Source organism: Microcaecilia unicolor, chromosome 3 (genome assembly GCF_901765095.1).
Source record: "Microcaecilia unicolor chromosome 3, aMicUni1.1, whole genome shotgun sequence".
NCBI lineage: Eukaryota > Metazoa > Chordata > Amphibia > Gymnophiona > Siphonopidae > Microcaecilia > Microcaecilia unicolor.
Genome location: NC_044033.1, coordinates 125,414,498 through 125,430,659, shown reverse-complemented (window position 1 = coordinate 125,430,659; position 16,162 = coordinate 125,414,498). Strand labels below are relative to the sequence as shown.

The 16,162-nt window shown below is 40.8% G+C and overlaps 1 protein-coding gene across 1 annotated transcript in view; it reads right to left on the bottom strand.

The window, feature by feature from the left end:
• The window catches only part of MACROD2 (mono-ADP ribosylhydrolase 2), a 2,039,061-nt gene that overhangs the window by 103,291 nt on the left and 1,919,608 nt on the right, over window positions 1–16,162 (bottom strand). The window contains exons 14-16 of the mRNA XM_030194677.1: window positions 10,760–10,837; window positions 8,025–8,099; window positions 5,052–5,126 (exon numbers count right to left, since the gene is read on the bottom strand). Coding sequence (XP_030050537.1) covers window positions 5,052–5,126; window positions 8,025–8,099; window positions 10,760–10,837 — 228 coding nt within the window. The remainder of the gene's footprint in view (window positions 1–5,051; window positions 5,127–8,024; window positions 8,100–10,759; window positions 10,838–16,162) is intronic.

Genomic DNA, 16,162 nt, shown 5'->3' with positions numbered 1-16,162 from the left:
GATCAGAGGACCAGCAGAGCTGACAGCCCATGCTGATGCCTGAAGGCTACTGCGACCCTGCGCTTGCTTTTTTCTTTTTGTCGTGGCCATGGGGAACATGGAACAAATGACCATCGGGCTCGCAGAGGTGACTGCCAAGGAGGCTTTATTGTTGGTAGCATATTTTATTTAATCTCACCTACATTTTTAAACATGCTGGCTTGTGCAGCATACAGATGTACAAAGAGGAAGTATAATAACGGAATAACTTTTATAGGTAGAGTAGTAATTTGTTATAAATCGTAATCAGTGTGTCATTTGGAGGGGCTGGTTATAAGGACAACCTAGCACTGTTATATTTATGCAGAGAAAAAGATTGAGACCTGTGTGGCTGGTGGGGGGGGGGGCGGAGACCTGTGTGGCAGGGGGGAAGATCGGTGTGGCAGGGAGGAGGGGGGGTGACATGAAAAACTGCTCGGACACGAAGGGTGCCGTTAACTAAAAAACGTTTGGGAACCACTGGACTAGTGAAATATAAAGATTGTCGACATTGTGTTATGAGTCAGGGTCAAATGCTTTTTGATACTAGCATTTTAGGATGAATTGGGTGGATGTTCAACATAGATTCATATTTCAGAAACTATTTCTGTTAAGACTGTAATGTTTAGATCTTTAGTTCTCACTAGCAACTTTGACAAATGAAACTGCTGACTGGCTGATCTATTGATTGCTTTAACTAACCAAATGATAACATGTAAATTGGAAAATGCTGATATGTTAAATAAGTGTTTCTGGTGGCATACAGTTTTGATAATTTATAAGTATGAATGTAAGGCTGCCTATTTTTCTAAGAGAATGCATACTGTTGCTAAAATCTAGAAACCTATTCAATTACTACTAGGATCCAATACATAATTCTAGATACTAGTTTGGATTTGTATTCATAGGATGTTTATGAGTATAATTCTAAGTGCAGGTACCACCCTTGAAGTAGGAGGCACTTCATATTTTCCACACCTTGGCATCATGGTTTTTCATGGTAATTAGTTTTGTAATGTTTTTGTATGTTTTCTTCTTTGTTATTTTTCTCTTATAAATCTTTTCAATAAAATATGTGAATTTAATACAAAAATGAAATTGTAGATAATTAGATTCTTCTCTAAACTCTAATGGACTCGTGTTGCAAAAATGGGGCACCAAATAGTCAAAAGCTTGTAGTCTAGTTGAAGTCAGACTAATCTTAGAAAAGCGGGTGAACGTAATAGTGCCATCTGGGACATGAACAAGACATGCACAGGTTGACTTTTTCGAAACCAAAGACGTTCATGTCAAAAACAGCCAAAGGCAAGCCATTTGGTTATGGGAGGAGCCAGCATTTGTAGTGCACTGGTCCCCCTGAAATGCCAGGACAACAACCGGGCACCCTAGGGGGCACTGCAGTGGACTTCATAAATTGCTCCCAGGAATATAGCTCCCTTACCTTGTGTGCTGAGCCTCCTAAAACCCACTACCCACAACTGTATACCACTACCATAGCCCTTACAGGTGAAGGGGGGCACCTATATATGGGTACAGTGGGTTTGTGGTGGGTTTTGGAGAGCTGGCTGTTTCCTCCACAAATGTAACAGGGGTATGGGCCTGGGTCCGCCTGTCTGAAGTGCACTGCAGTACCCACTAAAACTGCTCCAGGGACCTGCATGCGCTGTCATGGAGCTGAGTATGACATCTGAGGCTGGCATAGAGGATGGCACGACATATTTTGAAAGATGTTTTTGAGGGTGGGTGGGGGTTAGTGACCACTGGGGGAGTAAGGGGGGAATCCCCGATTCTCTCTGGTGGTCATCTGGTCATTACGGGCACCTTTTTGTGCCTTAGTTGTAAGAAAAAACAGGTCCGGGTGAAAACGTCCAAGTGTTTGTCAGGGACGTCCTTGTTTTTTTCGATTATGGATCAAGGACGTCCAAGTGTTGGGCACGCCCAAGTCCCGCCTTCGCGACGCCTCCGACATGCCCCCTTGAACTTTGGCCGTCCTTGCGATGGAGTGCAGTTGAAGATGTCCTAAATCGGGTTTTGATTATGCCAATTTGGACGTCCCTGGGAGAAGGACTCACCAGACAGATAGGTTTTATAGGCCAAACGTAAAATCTTGTAGATAATATGGTGGGGCAAAGGGAGCCAATGAGTAGGAGCAAAAAAATTAATTGGTGACATAAATTAAGGAACATAGCTTTAGTGTCATCTATATTATATATCTTCCATTCCAGCCTCTCCAATGCTTCTTATGAACAGCAGCAGCTGCAGTACTGATCTCCGAGGCTTTCTGAAAGTCTCTTTCCTGTTCTTGTAATGAAGTCCACTTCCGAACATCCTCTATTTTTGTGCCACCCACAAGTTTGGAACCATCTCAGATCAACAGGGAGTGGCATCAACAGAATGGACTCTATCAGACTGAGTTCTGAGCAACCTACAGGTGGCAGTGGCATGACTTCTTGACTCTCCTCCTATCTTTGTGGTGGGTTGTGTAGAGCCTAAGGTGCAGCATGAGAAGACTACTTAAGGAATTTTGTGCAGTTGCACATCTACACATCTTTTTGGAAAAAATCAATTCACTTTATTATTATTATTAGCATTTATATAGTGCTACCAGATGCACGCAGCGCTGAACACCTGATACAAAGAGATTTTATCTGCCATCATCTACTGCTTTACTACTACTACTACTAATCTGTCTCTCTCTCCCTCTCTCTCTCTTACAAAGCTCCCTTTCTCTTATAGAATTTCACTTTTTCTTTGCCTGTAGTCTTCTCTCACAGCTCTCATTCCCTATATTTATTTATTGGGATTTAGTAGCCACCTTTATGAAAAGATTTAGCTAAGCGGTATACAGTAAGTTCTGCTTGACATAAAATTTATAATTTTGTTAACAGCATAGCAATAGTAAAATAACCAAATATAAGCATAAATATAATCAATGAGGTATACCTGGAGATGCAAATTGAATCCCAGTAATAGGACTAATATGATACAGTCTCAGAAATATAAGCATTTAACAGCACTGTAACAATCATATAATATAACTTTCAGCAGAATACAAATAATACCATAATATATAACATGGAAGAACATTCAGATAACATAGATATATGATGGTAGCACTGTTTGTACAATACAATGAAACATTTTAATAGATTGCTGAGGGGGCAACTATAGTTGCGATTGTATAGATGGGATAAAGAGATAGTGGTTAAACTGAAGGCAGATTATATACACAGTAGAATAAGAAATGAGGAACTGGTCTATGTGTAGCAAGCTAATCCAGGTGCGGAATAAATGGATAGTCAGTTGCCACATAAAGGCAAGTACAGGAAAGGCCCCCTTCCCTCATTTATCCTCACTGAAGTTGAAGAATAGGGAGTAGAATTATCCCTCTGAAGTCTACTGCAGCCACTTTAGAGTCTGTGTCTTTACAAAGAGAAAGCTTATTAAATGAGTCACTCAGGGGTCCTTTTACTAAGGTGCACTGAAAAATGGCCTGCGGTAGTGTAGATGCGTGTTTTGGGCGCACGCAGAATCATTTTTCAGCGCACCTGCAAAAAATGCCTTTTTAAAATTTTTGATGAAAATGGACGTGCGGCAAACTGAAAATTGCTGCACGTCCATTTTGGGTCTGAGACCTTACCGCCAGCCGTTGACCTAGCGGTAAAGTCTGGGTGGTAATGACCTACGCTCGCCAAACGCCACTTAGCGTGCGTAGCTGACGCGTGCCAGAAAATAAAAAATATTTTTCGGGCGCACGTAGCGGACATGTACCAAAAATGAAATTACCGTAAGGGCTACATGGTAGCCATGCGGTAACTCCATTTTGGCATGTGTTGGGCACACGTAGATGCTTACGCGGCTTAGTAAAAGGGCCCCACAATGCGCAATTGCACAGCATTAGCAGAAGCCAGCAGCTCCCCTTCACGTTGTTGATTACATGTGCTGCTGTCAGCAAACAAACTGGGGCACATCTGCAGTCTGCAACATGCGGCTTCAATTACGTTTGAGCCACTCTGTGCTGGAACTTCTGTAATGGTCTCATGAAATCAGGGCAGGAAGTCTTGCACCACATACTCAAACTCATTGAGAGCCACACGGTGCAGACTATAGAAAAGACCCAGTTTCTGTGGCAGTGGCAGCAATACAAAATTAAACAAAATAGTGGGACATGAGATCCCGGCGACCACTGTGTAATTTCTAGGTTTCATGACAACCTGGCACCCAAGATTTGCCAGACTCTATACCAGTGGTTCCCAAACTTGGTCCTGAAGGCAACCCCACCAGTCAGGTTTTGAGGATACCCATAATGGATATTCATGAGAGAGATTTACATGCACTGCCTACACTGCATGCGCATCTCTCTCATGAACATTCATTGTGGATATCCTGAAAACCTGACTGGTTGGGGTGCCTCAAGGACCAGGTTTGGGAACCACTGCCCTATGCTATAACATCTTTGTATTAGTCTTTGGAGGACTTAGGAGCAATGTCAGAAAATAGTTTTCACAGAAAGGGAGGCAGATGCGGTAACCGGGCGGTAATGGTCTACGTGCGTAGAATGACGATTACCATCCGATTACTGCCTACGTGCCAGAAAATAAAAATATTTTCCGGCACGCCTAGCGAACGCGCGTCAAAAATGAAATTACCGCAAGGACCACACGGTAGCCGGGCTGTAACCCAAAACTGACATGCGTTGGGTGTGGGTAGGTGCCTATGCAGCTTAGTAAAAGGGTCCCTAAATAAAATCCCCATTATTTATCTCATTTGTACCCCCACAGTTTCCCAACAGTGTCAGGGTCAATGTGGCTTACAAATGCACCGCAGAGGCAGACGCCAATGCAGTAAAACGAAGCTAATAGTGTCAGGGTAATAAATCAAAAGATATCATCTCTAAGTAATTTCTTCAACATGACAAAATTTGGCAGCGAGCATCTAGGTTTTCCAAGTACGAACATCATTTCAAAAGCTATTGAATAATGCACGGATTTCTTGTGTCCGTTCTATTTAAATCTAATCTGAAGAAATCGTACCTTTTCCTTTCTCTTTGAGAGGAAGAATTGCAGGTTTTTCACATTTTGCAGTCTCTCCTTGGTCAGAATCAGACTCTAAGAACATTTGAGAAATAAAGATCAGGATTTAGAAACTTAAATGTCTTTGAAATATGCTTAGTATAGTGATTGTCGGGCCTAATGAGTGAAATGGTTACACATGTGAGAAGTTTGATGGAGGTAAAACTATAGCACCAAAAATAACTAAATAAGTAAATTTATAAAGCAATAGTAGGAAAAATGTTTTAGATAATCCAATTAACAACACAACCAAGTTCCCTTTCGCAAGGTTGCTTTTTATTTAATTATTGACACTATTAGTTTTTTTTTTTATTTGTTTTTAAGTTTCTCCTAATTAGCTATCTCCACTGCTATGTTTCTGATATTGTTTCACACTAAGGGGGAAGTTATCAACATGGAGAGGCATTTTCGATATGATGTTTAAGTCTGACTTTGGACATTTTGCACAAAAAATCCGAAATCTTAATAGGAAAGAAGATCATTTTCAAACAAAGAAAAACATCCAACATTTTTTTAAATACCATTTCGAACAAGGTTTTGTGCTTTGTACCTTTTTTTTTTGGACCATTTTTGAAAAAATAAATGTCCAATTGAAAAACGTAGACGATCAAGACATTGGGATGTAGGAGCTGCCAGAACATTTTAGCAGACTGGTTCCCCAGACATCCCAGAAAAGCAATGAGGCAGCCTAGGAGGCACTGCAGTGGACTTCAAATAAATACTCCCAGGTACGCATCTCACCATTGCTCCCTTACCTTGTCTGCTGAGCCCTCCAAACCTCACTCAAAACCTATTACTCCAGGACTAATGTAAGAGAGACTCATTTATTTATCAAATTTTTATATATTAAATCTACCCATTTCCAAAGCAAAGCACTTTCTAATTTCCTTCTGAAGCCAACACAAGACAAACAGGCTTATTTTCGAAAGAGAAGGACGTACATCTTTCAACACAAATCAGAAGATAGGCGTCCTCACAGGGTGGCCCAAATCAGCATAATTGAAAGCTGATTTTGGGCGTCTTCAACTGGTTTCTGCCGCGGGGATGACCAAAGTTCATGGGGGCGTGTCGGAGGTGTAGAGAAGATGGGACAGGGGCGTGCCTAACACATGGGCGTCCTCGACCGATAATGGAAAAAAGAAGGGCGTCCCTGATGAACACTTGGACGACTTTACCTGGTCCTTTTTTCTTATGACCAAGCCACAAAAATGTGCCCTAAATGACTAGATGACCACCGGAGGGAATTGGGGATGACCTCCCCTTACTCCCCCAGTGTTCACTAACCCCCTCCCACCCTCCAAAACATTTTAAAATTATTTTTTCCAGCCTCTATGCCAGCCTCAAATATCATACCCAGCTCCATGACAACAGTATGCAGGTCCCTGGAGCAGTTTTAGTGGGTACTGCAGTGCATTTCAGGCAGGCGGACCCAGGCCCATCACCCCCCCCCCCCCACCTGTTACACTTGTGGTGGTAAATGTGAGCCCTTCAAAACCCACCAGAAACCCACTGTACCCACATGTAGGTTCCCCCTTCACCCCTTAGGGCTATGTTAGTGGTGTACAGTTGTGGGGAGTAGGTTTGGGGGGGCTCAGCACACAAGGTAAGGGAGCTATGCACCTGGGAGCAATTTCTGAAGTCCACTGCAATGCCTCATAGGGTGCTCGGTTGGTGTCCTGGCATGTCAGGGGGACCAGTTCACTATGAATGCTGGCTCCTCCCATGACCAAAGGGCATGGATTTAGTCGTTTCTGAGATGGGCGTCCTCGGTTTGCATTATCGCCGAAAATTGGGGATGACCACCTCTAAGGTTGACCTAAATTTCACGATTTGGGCGTCCCCGACCATATTATCGAAATGAGAGATGGACGCCCATCTTGTTTCGATAATACGGGTTTCCCCGCCCCTTCGCCGGGACATCCTGCGAGGACGTCCTCAGGAAAACTTGGGCGCCCCTTTCGATTATGCCCCTCAAAGTGTGACTCAAGCACATGGACTTTCACTACTGCATTGCAGATGTGTGAGGAAACAGTAGCAGAACCTGAGAATGGCGTAAGTAACAAAACATTTGTCTAACCGTGAAAACAGTGTTCAGTTACCCTACCCCCTTAAAATTCTTTAACATACACCAGCAACCCCCTCAGTGGTGCAGTGAAACACACATCTCCAATACCAACATCACCTTCTTTGTTTCTTACCTCCCCCATGCTCTCTGTCATAGCTCCTCTGATACACATTTCCAATCACTTTTCATCTCTTGCCCTCCACTTTACTTGTCCATGTGTTCCATGCTACCCTTCTATCTTTCCCTTGCTTGCGCCATTCCCTTCTCCTAACCATTACCTTCCTTCATCTCACACTCCTGGCACCAGAAGAAATAACAATAGTAGAAAGAGAGTAATAAAACCGTGTTTCCTTCTCACATCTCTGTTTTGGGTCCCATTGGTCCAGGGAATCAATCTGACAATAGGGGAAGGCAGTCTGGGAGTCTCGAAGAACAACAGGAAACATTAACTCTCTGAAGTCTGAATTTCTTTAAAGGGTGTTGGCCCTAATGTAGTTGTCCTATGTGTGCTGGCTATTGTTCCAGTACTAACCTGACTAAATTGGGATGCTACAGTGCTGTATGAAAACCTCAACACTTACATCAAGTATGAATATAACTCAAAGAAATGAAAAGTATATTCAAGCAAGCATATTTTTAACAACATGAGCCTTAGCCGTAACAAAAACTGCATACCCTTTATTTAAAAAAAAAAGTGTGACAGAAATAAAATATATTAAATAAAAAAAATCAGAACTACAAATAAGATCATATGTGGAAGTAACAAAGCCAAACAACAGGGTCATTTATTTTTAAAGAATCAAGTTATTGTAGCTTAATAAAGCTGAAAGATTAAATGCCACACTTCATGCTTTTCTCTTATTGGTTACCTTCTACTTCCATGAAGGAACATTGTGAATCTGTCTGAGTTTTCATTTCGTCCTTGAGGAAATCATGCTGGGTGCCTGTTAACACAGAGAAGATTTGGAATAATACTGCAAGATGGGCATATAGTAGATGTATTTTCACTAAAACATCACACAAGCATTATATGAAGGAGAGATTGCTAAGCAATTTGCTGTGACCTAAAGATTGCTATATGTAGGTGGCAAATCAGTTTGAAAGACATTTTATTTCCTGGTGGAAACAATTTAAAGACTAGAAGGCACAGTCACAAGTGTAACAAAAATGCATCCACTGAAATTCAGTCATCATCTGGAGTGCTATCAGAACCTAACCTAGAACCAAGAAAGTGATTGGGAGCAATGTCTCACTCTCACTCCCTTTCCATCATGAGACCTATATGCTGTCTCTGTCACCTTCTGGGAACTTTGCAGTCAATATTCAATTGGCGGCAGTCTGCCTGTTTTATATGGTGATTATCACTGGTTAAATTATATCTGGATAGTCACTGCCAGGTCATGTCTGGGTACTGGCATTGAATAGCCGGGTCTGACTGGACATGTCTTGGCTGTCAGAGCTTAAGCAGGTTCCGGACGATATTTAGCCAGGACCCACATAAGAGGATATATCTTTTTCCACATCCCCACTCCTTCCCCAACTCTGACCCCAATCTCCTCTCCCAACAAGAGACTACCACTCTTGAGGTGGCAGTAAATTCAGCTGTGGTATTGGCAGGCATGATGTATAACACATGCTTTAGTCAATAACATAGTGCCTAAATCTATGTGCATCCATTACACCAATTAAAACCTAGTGTAAATCCATGCGTGTAGTTTTAGGCGCACTGACCTATATTCTGTAATTACACATGAAAATTTTGGAACATCCATGAAATATGCCCCTTTTAAGCTGCATGCATTTATTTTGAACTGTGTGCTTTGCAATTTAGGCGCAGTTCACTTAGTGATTTCTGTGCATAAATTGCAATTATTGTCAATTAGTGCTCATTATTGCTTGTTAAGTGCTGTTAAAAATGCTGATTACCTTGTTATGCCAATTAAGTTACACGCATATCTCCGCATGGAATCTAGATCCCATATATAGAATCCAGGGGATAGGGCCCTGTTTACTAAGGTGCGCTAGTGTTTTTATTGCGTGCACAAAATTAGTGCATGTTAACCGCGTAGGTGCCCATAGGAATACTGGACGCGTGCTGGTTTTGATTTTGGGAAGTCAGTTAACCCTCCAGGTACACAATGGACACGTGCTGATTTTAATTTTGCCGCACAAAATTTTCAGCCACAAAAAAAGGCCTTTTCTCCAGGTGCACTGAAAAATGGACCTGTGCGCGTCCAAAACATGTGCCATTTTTTGGCGTGCCTTAGTAAAAGGGCCCCTAAGAAAGAAAAAAAAATCAAGCTTAAGCAGATGGAAAAGCACAGTGGAAATAGTAGGGCTTTAAATTTCAAAAAAGACAGGAAGGGGCTAGAAAGCTCCAGGTACAAAACCTACATTATGAGCCATCTTGGGACAGAGACAGTACCTGTATGTAACATACTTCTGCGTTTGTACCACAGAAAGGTGGTATATCAAGAATCTAATAAAAATACACGCCTATTTGACACAGCATATAATTCCAAGCAGGAGTAACATTATAAGAGGCCTTTTACGTGCATATAAAGACAGGTATTGGTGAAAAGCCTTTATAATATTACCTCTAAATGACAATACCCAGCCCTGTTATCAAATAAATAAAAGAAAATGAATAGAGACTCCAAAATAAAATTGCTTAGAAGGCTGTCTAACTAAACATCTAAAGGCAGCGGTTCCCTTAATTGCCTTATACATTTCCTTCCTGTTCAGCACTGTATTGCTAGAAAACTGCAAGTATGGTTCACATATTGCAATGTGAGCAATCATATTTCCTGTTTTTGTAAAATGCTGATGTTCTCAAAATAGCTTGGAGGAAACCGTGAGTGAGCACAGCTCAGAAACCTGATGTGAGAAGTCAGTTCTACAGTGTACTAATGAACAAAGGAAAGCTAATTGTCTTTTGCATTAATTTGCACTTTTGTTAATTTTAGATTGCATCTGAAAGCAGGAGACTTGAGCAATCATTTTGCAACTTGTGACCTGTGTTCACAACTCTCATCTTCTTTACAAATGCATTATGTTAGCTGCGGGGATCTGTACTAAATACGAAGGTATCAAACCGAGCCACATGGAGGGCCAATTCGTGTGCAGTCTTCGTAGTTAGCATACTGACCCTGAATAGAATATGGCGGCCATGATAAATTCATCGTCACTCTCAGCACTGTGGCTACCACTGTTAAGTAATTCTTTGCAGTCACTGAAGCATAGACAAGCAGCTGTTCAGAAACCATGTATGTACACTTGACATTGAAGTTAAATAAGGAGATGAAACCACTGCTGTGGGCTTCTGATAAGTGAAGTGTAATGCTGTGCTCTGACCCAGATCAAGATGACTGAAATAGTTTATCTGGAACCAGTTTTCCTGTCTGCTTCAGTGCAAAAATCGAATGGCACATGTTTGTTTTATTTGATGAAGTACAAAGGAAGCTTCCAATGGCAATTTAGCAAGTTTGCTTAGCAGTACGTGTACTATACGTCACTTTGAACTGTTGGACATGTAAGGTGAGAATCCTCGCATAGCCTGAAAGTTTCCATTGTCAGAGTTAAGTGATTTCAAAGCAAACCTTACCCTCAGCTTGGTCCTGGTCATTCATTAAATGATCTATTTGATCTTCCACTTGTGTGTCTTTGGAATCATTTGAGGACTCTGACAAAAAAAAATAAGAAGGAAAAAAGTTGGATGCTACTGTTTTATGGGAGCACACAGATAGATACAATTTCTTATTAAATACAGGTCTACAACACAGTATGTTACTTCAGCATTTTGAAGAAAGATAGAGTTACAAACTACGAGGGCAACTTCTTTGAGTTTTTACCTAACCTTGCACCCTGCTAAATGTCGATAAAAATACATATGTTGCTCAACAACATGCTTACTTAGACCCACATGGTGGAAAGCATGTTGAAAATTGCCCTCATGAAGCCTGATTTTGAATAGATCATCTAGGCTAGAAAAGGGACATCCAAGTCTGGACATGAATAATTTCCCAAGTACCTTAAGCTTGCTGAACATGGAGACTTTGGTAAATACAGTACAGTCTCGATTATCTGACCTTCACTAATCCAACCATCCAGTACAGCTGACAAACCCCACAAGTAACATCATTGTGTCTCTTTCCTTTTTTCAGCATAGCACAGAGAGAAGTTCCACACCTAAAACAATTTGTTTCAAACCCAGGAACCTATTTTTATAGCAAAACAGCACTGTTGTGACCCAGCACCCTGATTTTCCATTGTTTGAGGGGTTACCATTGTTTTCCATATTAACTGACTTTCACTTATTGGACAATGGATTGGTCCCATTTATGTCAAACAATCAAGGCTTCACTGTATGTGTAAACATGTAGGAAGTACATATGCAGTTTAAAGCACATACAGTAAAGATAGTCATTTTACAAAGGGACAAAAAAAAGGGAAGCATCATTCAGGCTTTTGAAGCTTATTTAACTTCTTACAGATGTAAATGCCAATACTTACACACAGATGACAAGATTTACAAAACTGGACATCCAAAGACAGCCAATTAAGCAGACAAGCTAGAAAACTCTATATTTTCGATTGTGAAGGTGGTTGGAGTCACTAGATGGGCAAGCACAACTGCTTCCTGAATTACTCCTGCAAATTTCTGGACCGATTAAAAGCACTGGTGGTGGTGGTGGGTTATCAACATGGGCTACCAAAAAGAGACGTTATCAAACTGCAGTAAAAGATGTGCGTTTACTGCATTTTGATTTACCATGGGAGTCAGCAACCTGTGGTAGCTCAGTACAGTAGATTGCTGACTCCAGTGGTAAATGAATAACTCTAATTGTGAGCTACCTCACAAACAGCATTATTCCAACGGCCCAGGAACATTGGGCCTCAAAGCCAAGGTCTATTGCTTAGGGTCAAAGCTTAAAGGAGCTACAGTGCCATTCACCCACCCCAAATCACATTCCCCCTGATTACAACCTCTCAGCTCCCATCACATACTTCCACCCCTGTAGCTCTTGCAGCGTATCTCCAAAATGATACCAACTATCACTAGAAGTTATGTTTCCATATTCTGGATTTGCACACGGAACTTAGTTAGTTTTAATAAGCCAATCAGTCCTGATTATTGCTACTTAACAATCAATTATGGACACTAATTGGCATTATAATTTACATGCAGAACTGTCTAAACATATTCTATAACGTGATGCGCATAGTTGAAAAGGAGGCATGGCCATAGGCGTGGAATGGGCGGGTCATGGGTGTTTCTAAACTCTAGAATACACCCGGTCCATGCGTAATTTAGTCATCAGCATTTAAACCAAGTTTTACTTGGCGTAACTGCCCGCGACTAAATTTAGTCATATGGACGGACGCTCTGCTTATTCTATAAATCACCCGGAAATTTAAGCTTATTCTATAAAGTACGCCTAAATTTAGGCATACTTTATAGAAAACGCCTAGGTATATTTCATTTCGTATTTTGTTTCAGTGCCACTTTTTTTTAGGTATCATGTATAGAATCTAGTCTGATATATAGAACAAGCAAAAAAGCCTGTTTTGGAACAAATGAAACGGGCCCTAGGAAGGCTGTCATCTAAGTGTTTTCTCGTCTCTCTCCCCTCCCCTCCCCTCCCCGTCCAGCGATTCTCCCCTGCCCTGTCCTTCCCTCCCCTCCCATCCATGTCCAGCGATCCTCCCCTCCATACCTGAGGTCGAAGCGACAGAAGGCTCAGCTCACATTGCCTCCAGCCTTCCCTTGCCTTCCCTCTCAGTGCCCTGCCCTCTGACATAATTTCGTCTTTCCTTGAGGGCGGGACACTGAGAGGGAAGGGAACACTGGAGGTGAGCTGACGTAAGCTCATTAGCATACGGTTACGAACCCAGCCAGCCAGCCAGCCATCCAGGGACGCAGATTGACCAATTATTATATAGGGAGATGGGGGGGGGAGGGGGTAGGCTCATAAATTAGCCTCATAAATCTAGGCAAATGAATGGCAGGTCTACATTTCTAGGCATAACATTTAATCTTTTAAATTAAGATGATTTTCATCTGTCAACTTATGAACCTAAGTTTTGTTGAAAATAAAGCACAAATTTAGGAGCTTGGCTGTTTTTGAATATCGGGCCCTCACTTTCCAGCAAGTACACCATTTGTTTTACAAAGCTGAAATTTGCGTTTGGGGTTTGTGATCAAAAATCTTAACCTGGAAGTCAGCTTTTCGTGTTGTGCTATTCAAACAAAGCAAACATCATTAAATAGACCCAGACCACAAAGTACACAGAGCAGCAGAGAGACTTGCAGTATTAAATTGTCCTTCAATCTGTATATGCACCTTAGAGATTAGGCAATTCATTAATTCAAGATGAGAACCCAAAGCAATACTGCAGGTTCTGTAATGAAATAATGCTTGTGTTTTCCACTAAGAATCCTGAATAACCATTTAGAATGGCCTGTGGCAATGACCTTTAAAGCAACACTATTGCTGAATAATTTGTTGATAAGGCGCTAAACATTTGCAAGACATAAAATTAATAATGTTCATAGTTGCTGAAGAGAAATAAGCAGTTAAGGTTTTCTGAAGAGACGTTTGTTTTTTTTGATCCAGCACAATTGAAATCTTTTATGCACAGCTGTACATTAGCAACACTGGTATCTGAATAGGTTATCCAAACCATTTGGGAAGTTGTAATTTTGTTATAGACAGGGGTTAGCAGTCTGTTTCACTTATTTATAATTTCCTGATGTTACCTACTCTCTGACATTTTTTTCTGTTCTTAGATCTCCGAATGGATGTGGTGTAAGAGTCCCTTTATTTCCGCTATATGTGATTGAGAAAATTTACTTTCCCTTCATTTACACATTGTGGGGCCCTTTTACAAAGAGGCTTTAGGGTTACCGCGCCTGTAGTGTGCACCAAATTGACACTACCACCCAGGTAGCACGCCCACCTGGCAGTAATTTCGAAGTTGGCGTGCGCTGTTTCCCATGGTAGAAAATATTTTCTATTTTCTACCGCAGGGGGGCGTTCCCGGTGGTAATCAGTAGCGCACCCACATTGGCATGCGCTGCTTCAGTACTGTGTGTGTAGTGTGTAAGCCCTTACCGCTAGGTCAATGGATGGCAGTAAGGGCTCAGGCAGTAAATAGCCGCATGCTACTTTTAATTTTAGAGCACAGCCATTTGCTACCCCATTTTGAAAACTCTTTTTTTCCCAGCTACGGTAAAAAATGGTCCAGCACGTGCCAAAAACACATGCCCAGGCTACCACAGGCCACGCTTTACTGCAGCTTAGTAAAAGGATCCCTGTATTTGTTATTATTGGGAACTTTTTTTTCAAGATGTAATTGTCTTGTTTATTTTCTGAAATTGTAGAAATAAATAATTTAAAAAAATTAGTTTTCTAACACCTCCGCTAATTGCACTGTTCTCACTTCTCTGGATTTAAGTAAATCTTGTGCAGTGATAATACTCTTTGCAGTTGGAAACCTTAGTTCCTCTCTGAGATTCATCAACTAGTAACTGAATGGCAGCTGAAGAATGAATATCCTAAGAAAAAGTGCATTCCCTTTTATTTCTAACAAATAAGGATTTAAAAAATCATGCTGGGAGGGCTTCATTTATTATAAGAATATACTGCTAATTGATGCTAGGTTGTTTTGCTCTTTATTGAGGATATTCCTATTCTTATAGTTTATATGACCTGAATTATTGTTTGAATACTTAATAAACGTTTACATTACAAATAAATAAATAAATAAATTGGACAGCTACAAAAAATAATCTCAAAGCACCCATTTGCACCCTATTTTATATAGACACAGAGACCCTTTTATTATGGCACACTAAGCACTAATGCGGACCAAGCACGCCTAAAAATGTTTACCGCAGGACATCCAAGTGGCCTGTGACAAGATGGCGGCATGAAGCGAAAACGGTCAAGCAGCCCCGCTCCTAACCTTCACTCTTTGATTCGTAAGGAAATTTTCCTACTTACCTATGCCTAAAAGGAGGGGTACCTCACTCGAACAGGTAGAACAAGTGCGTGAATGTTTTGTAGATAGTACTTTTCTTAGTAGGGAAGTCTCATAAAATCGCTAGGGGTAAATTGTGCATGCCCCTGTTTTGCGATAGTTGTAATCATCAACTTACCCTACCTCCCTCCTCTGTAGTGGTGATATTCTAATCTTTCTAATCTTGCTCTTGTTTATTCACTTTTTTTGGCAACCACCAGAGGTGTGACTATTCTCATTGCAACGTACACGTCAGGAGCTTTAGTGTTCGAACAATCTGACCATTTTGACAAAGCTGTATAATTTACTCGTGAAAAAGGATAACTTAGCTTAAAAACAGATGGACTCTAATGTTATTAATATTCAGTCGCTCCAACAAACTCAAGTAAATTTGATTAAAGAAAATTTGATATTGAAATATAAGATGGAGAATATGAAGAATCAACAGAGATCTAAAAAATTAAGATTAATAAATTTTCCGAAAGTACCAGCTGTTGCTCCTCTTATAATTTTCAAAAAGTATCTATCAGAGATATTGAAAATTCCAGAACAGGCTTATCCTCCGGTCTCTAAAATATATTATTTGTCATTATATAAAAGGAAGAATACTAATCAACTAATTTCTAAAGAAGCCGAAGTTACATTTGACACTAAATTTAACACAAATTCTTGAAGATGATAATGTTATTAAACCAGCTACCTTGATTGTGACTTTTGTATTACAACCAGATAGAGACTGGATATTGAGACAATTCTTCTGTCAAAGAGAAGAGCTCTTTCTGAATTGTAAAATTAGAATTTTTCCAGATATTGCTAGAGCAACCCAAAAATTGCGTCAACTTTTCCTCAAACTCCGCCCTCAGGTGGTACAATTAGGTGGTTTATTTTGGTTGAATTTTCCTTGTAATTGTGTATTAAAACTTAACTCAGTGAAATATGTTTCCTATGATCCTACGCATTTAATACCTTTCTTGGACTTGGACTC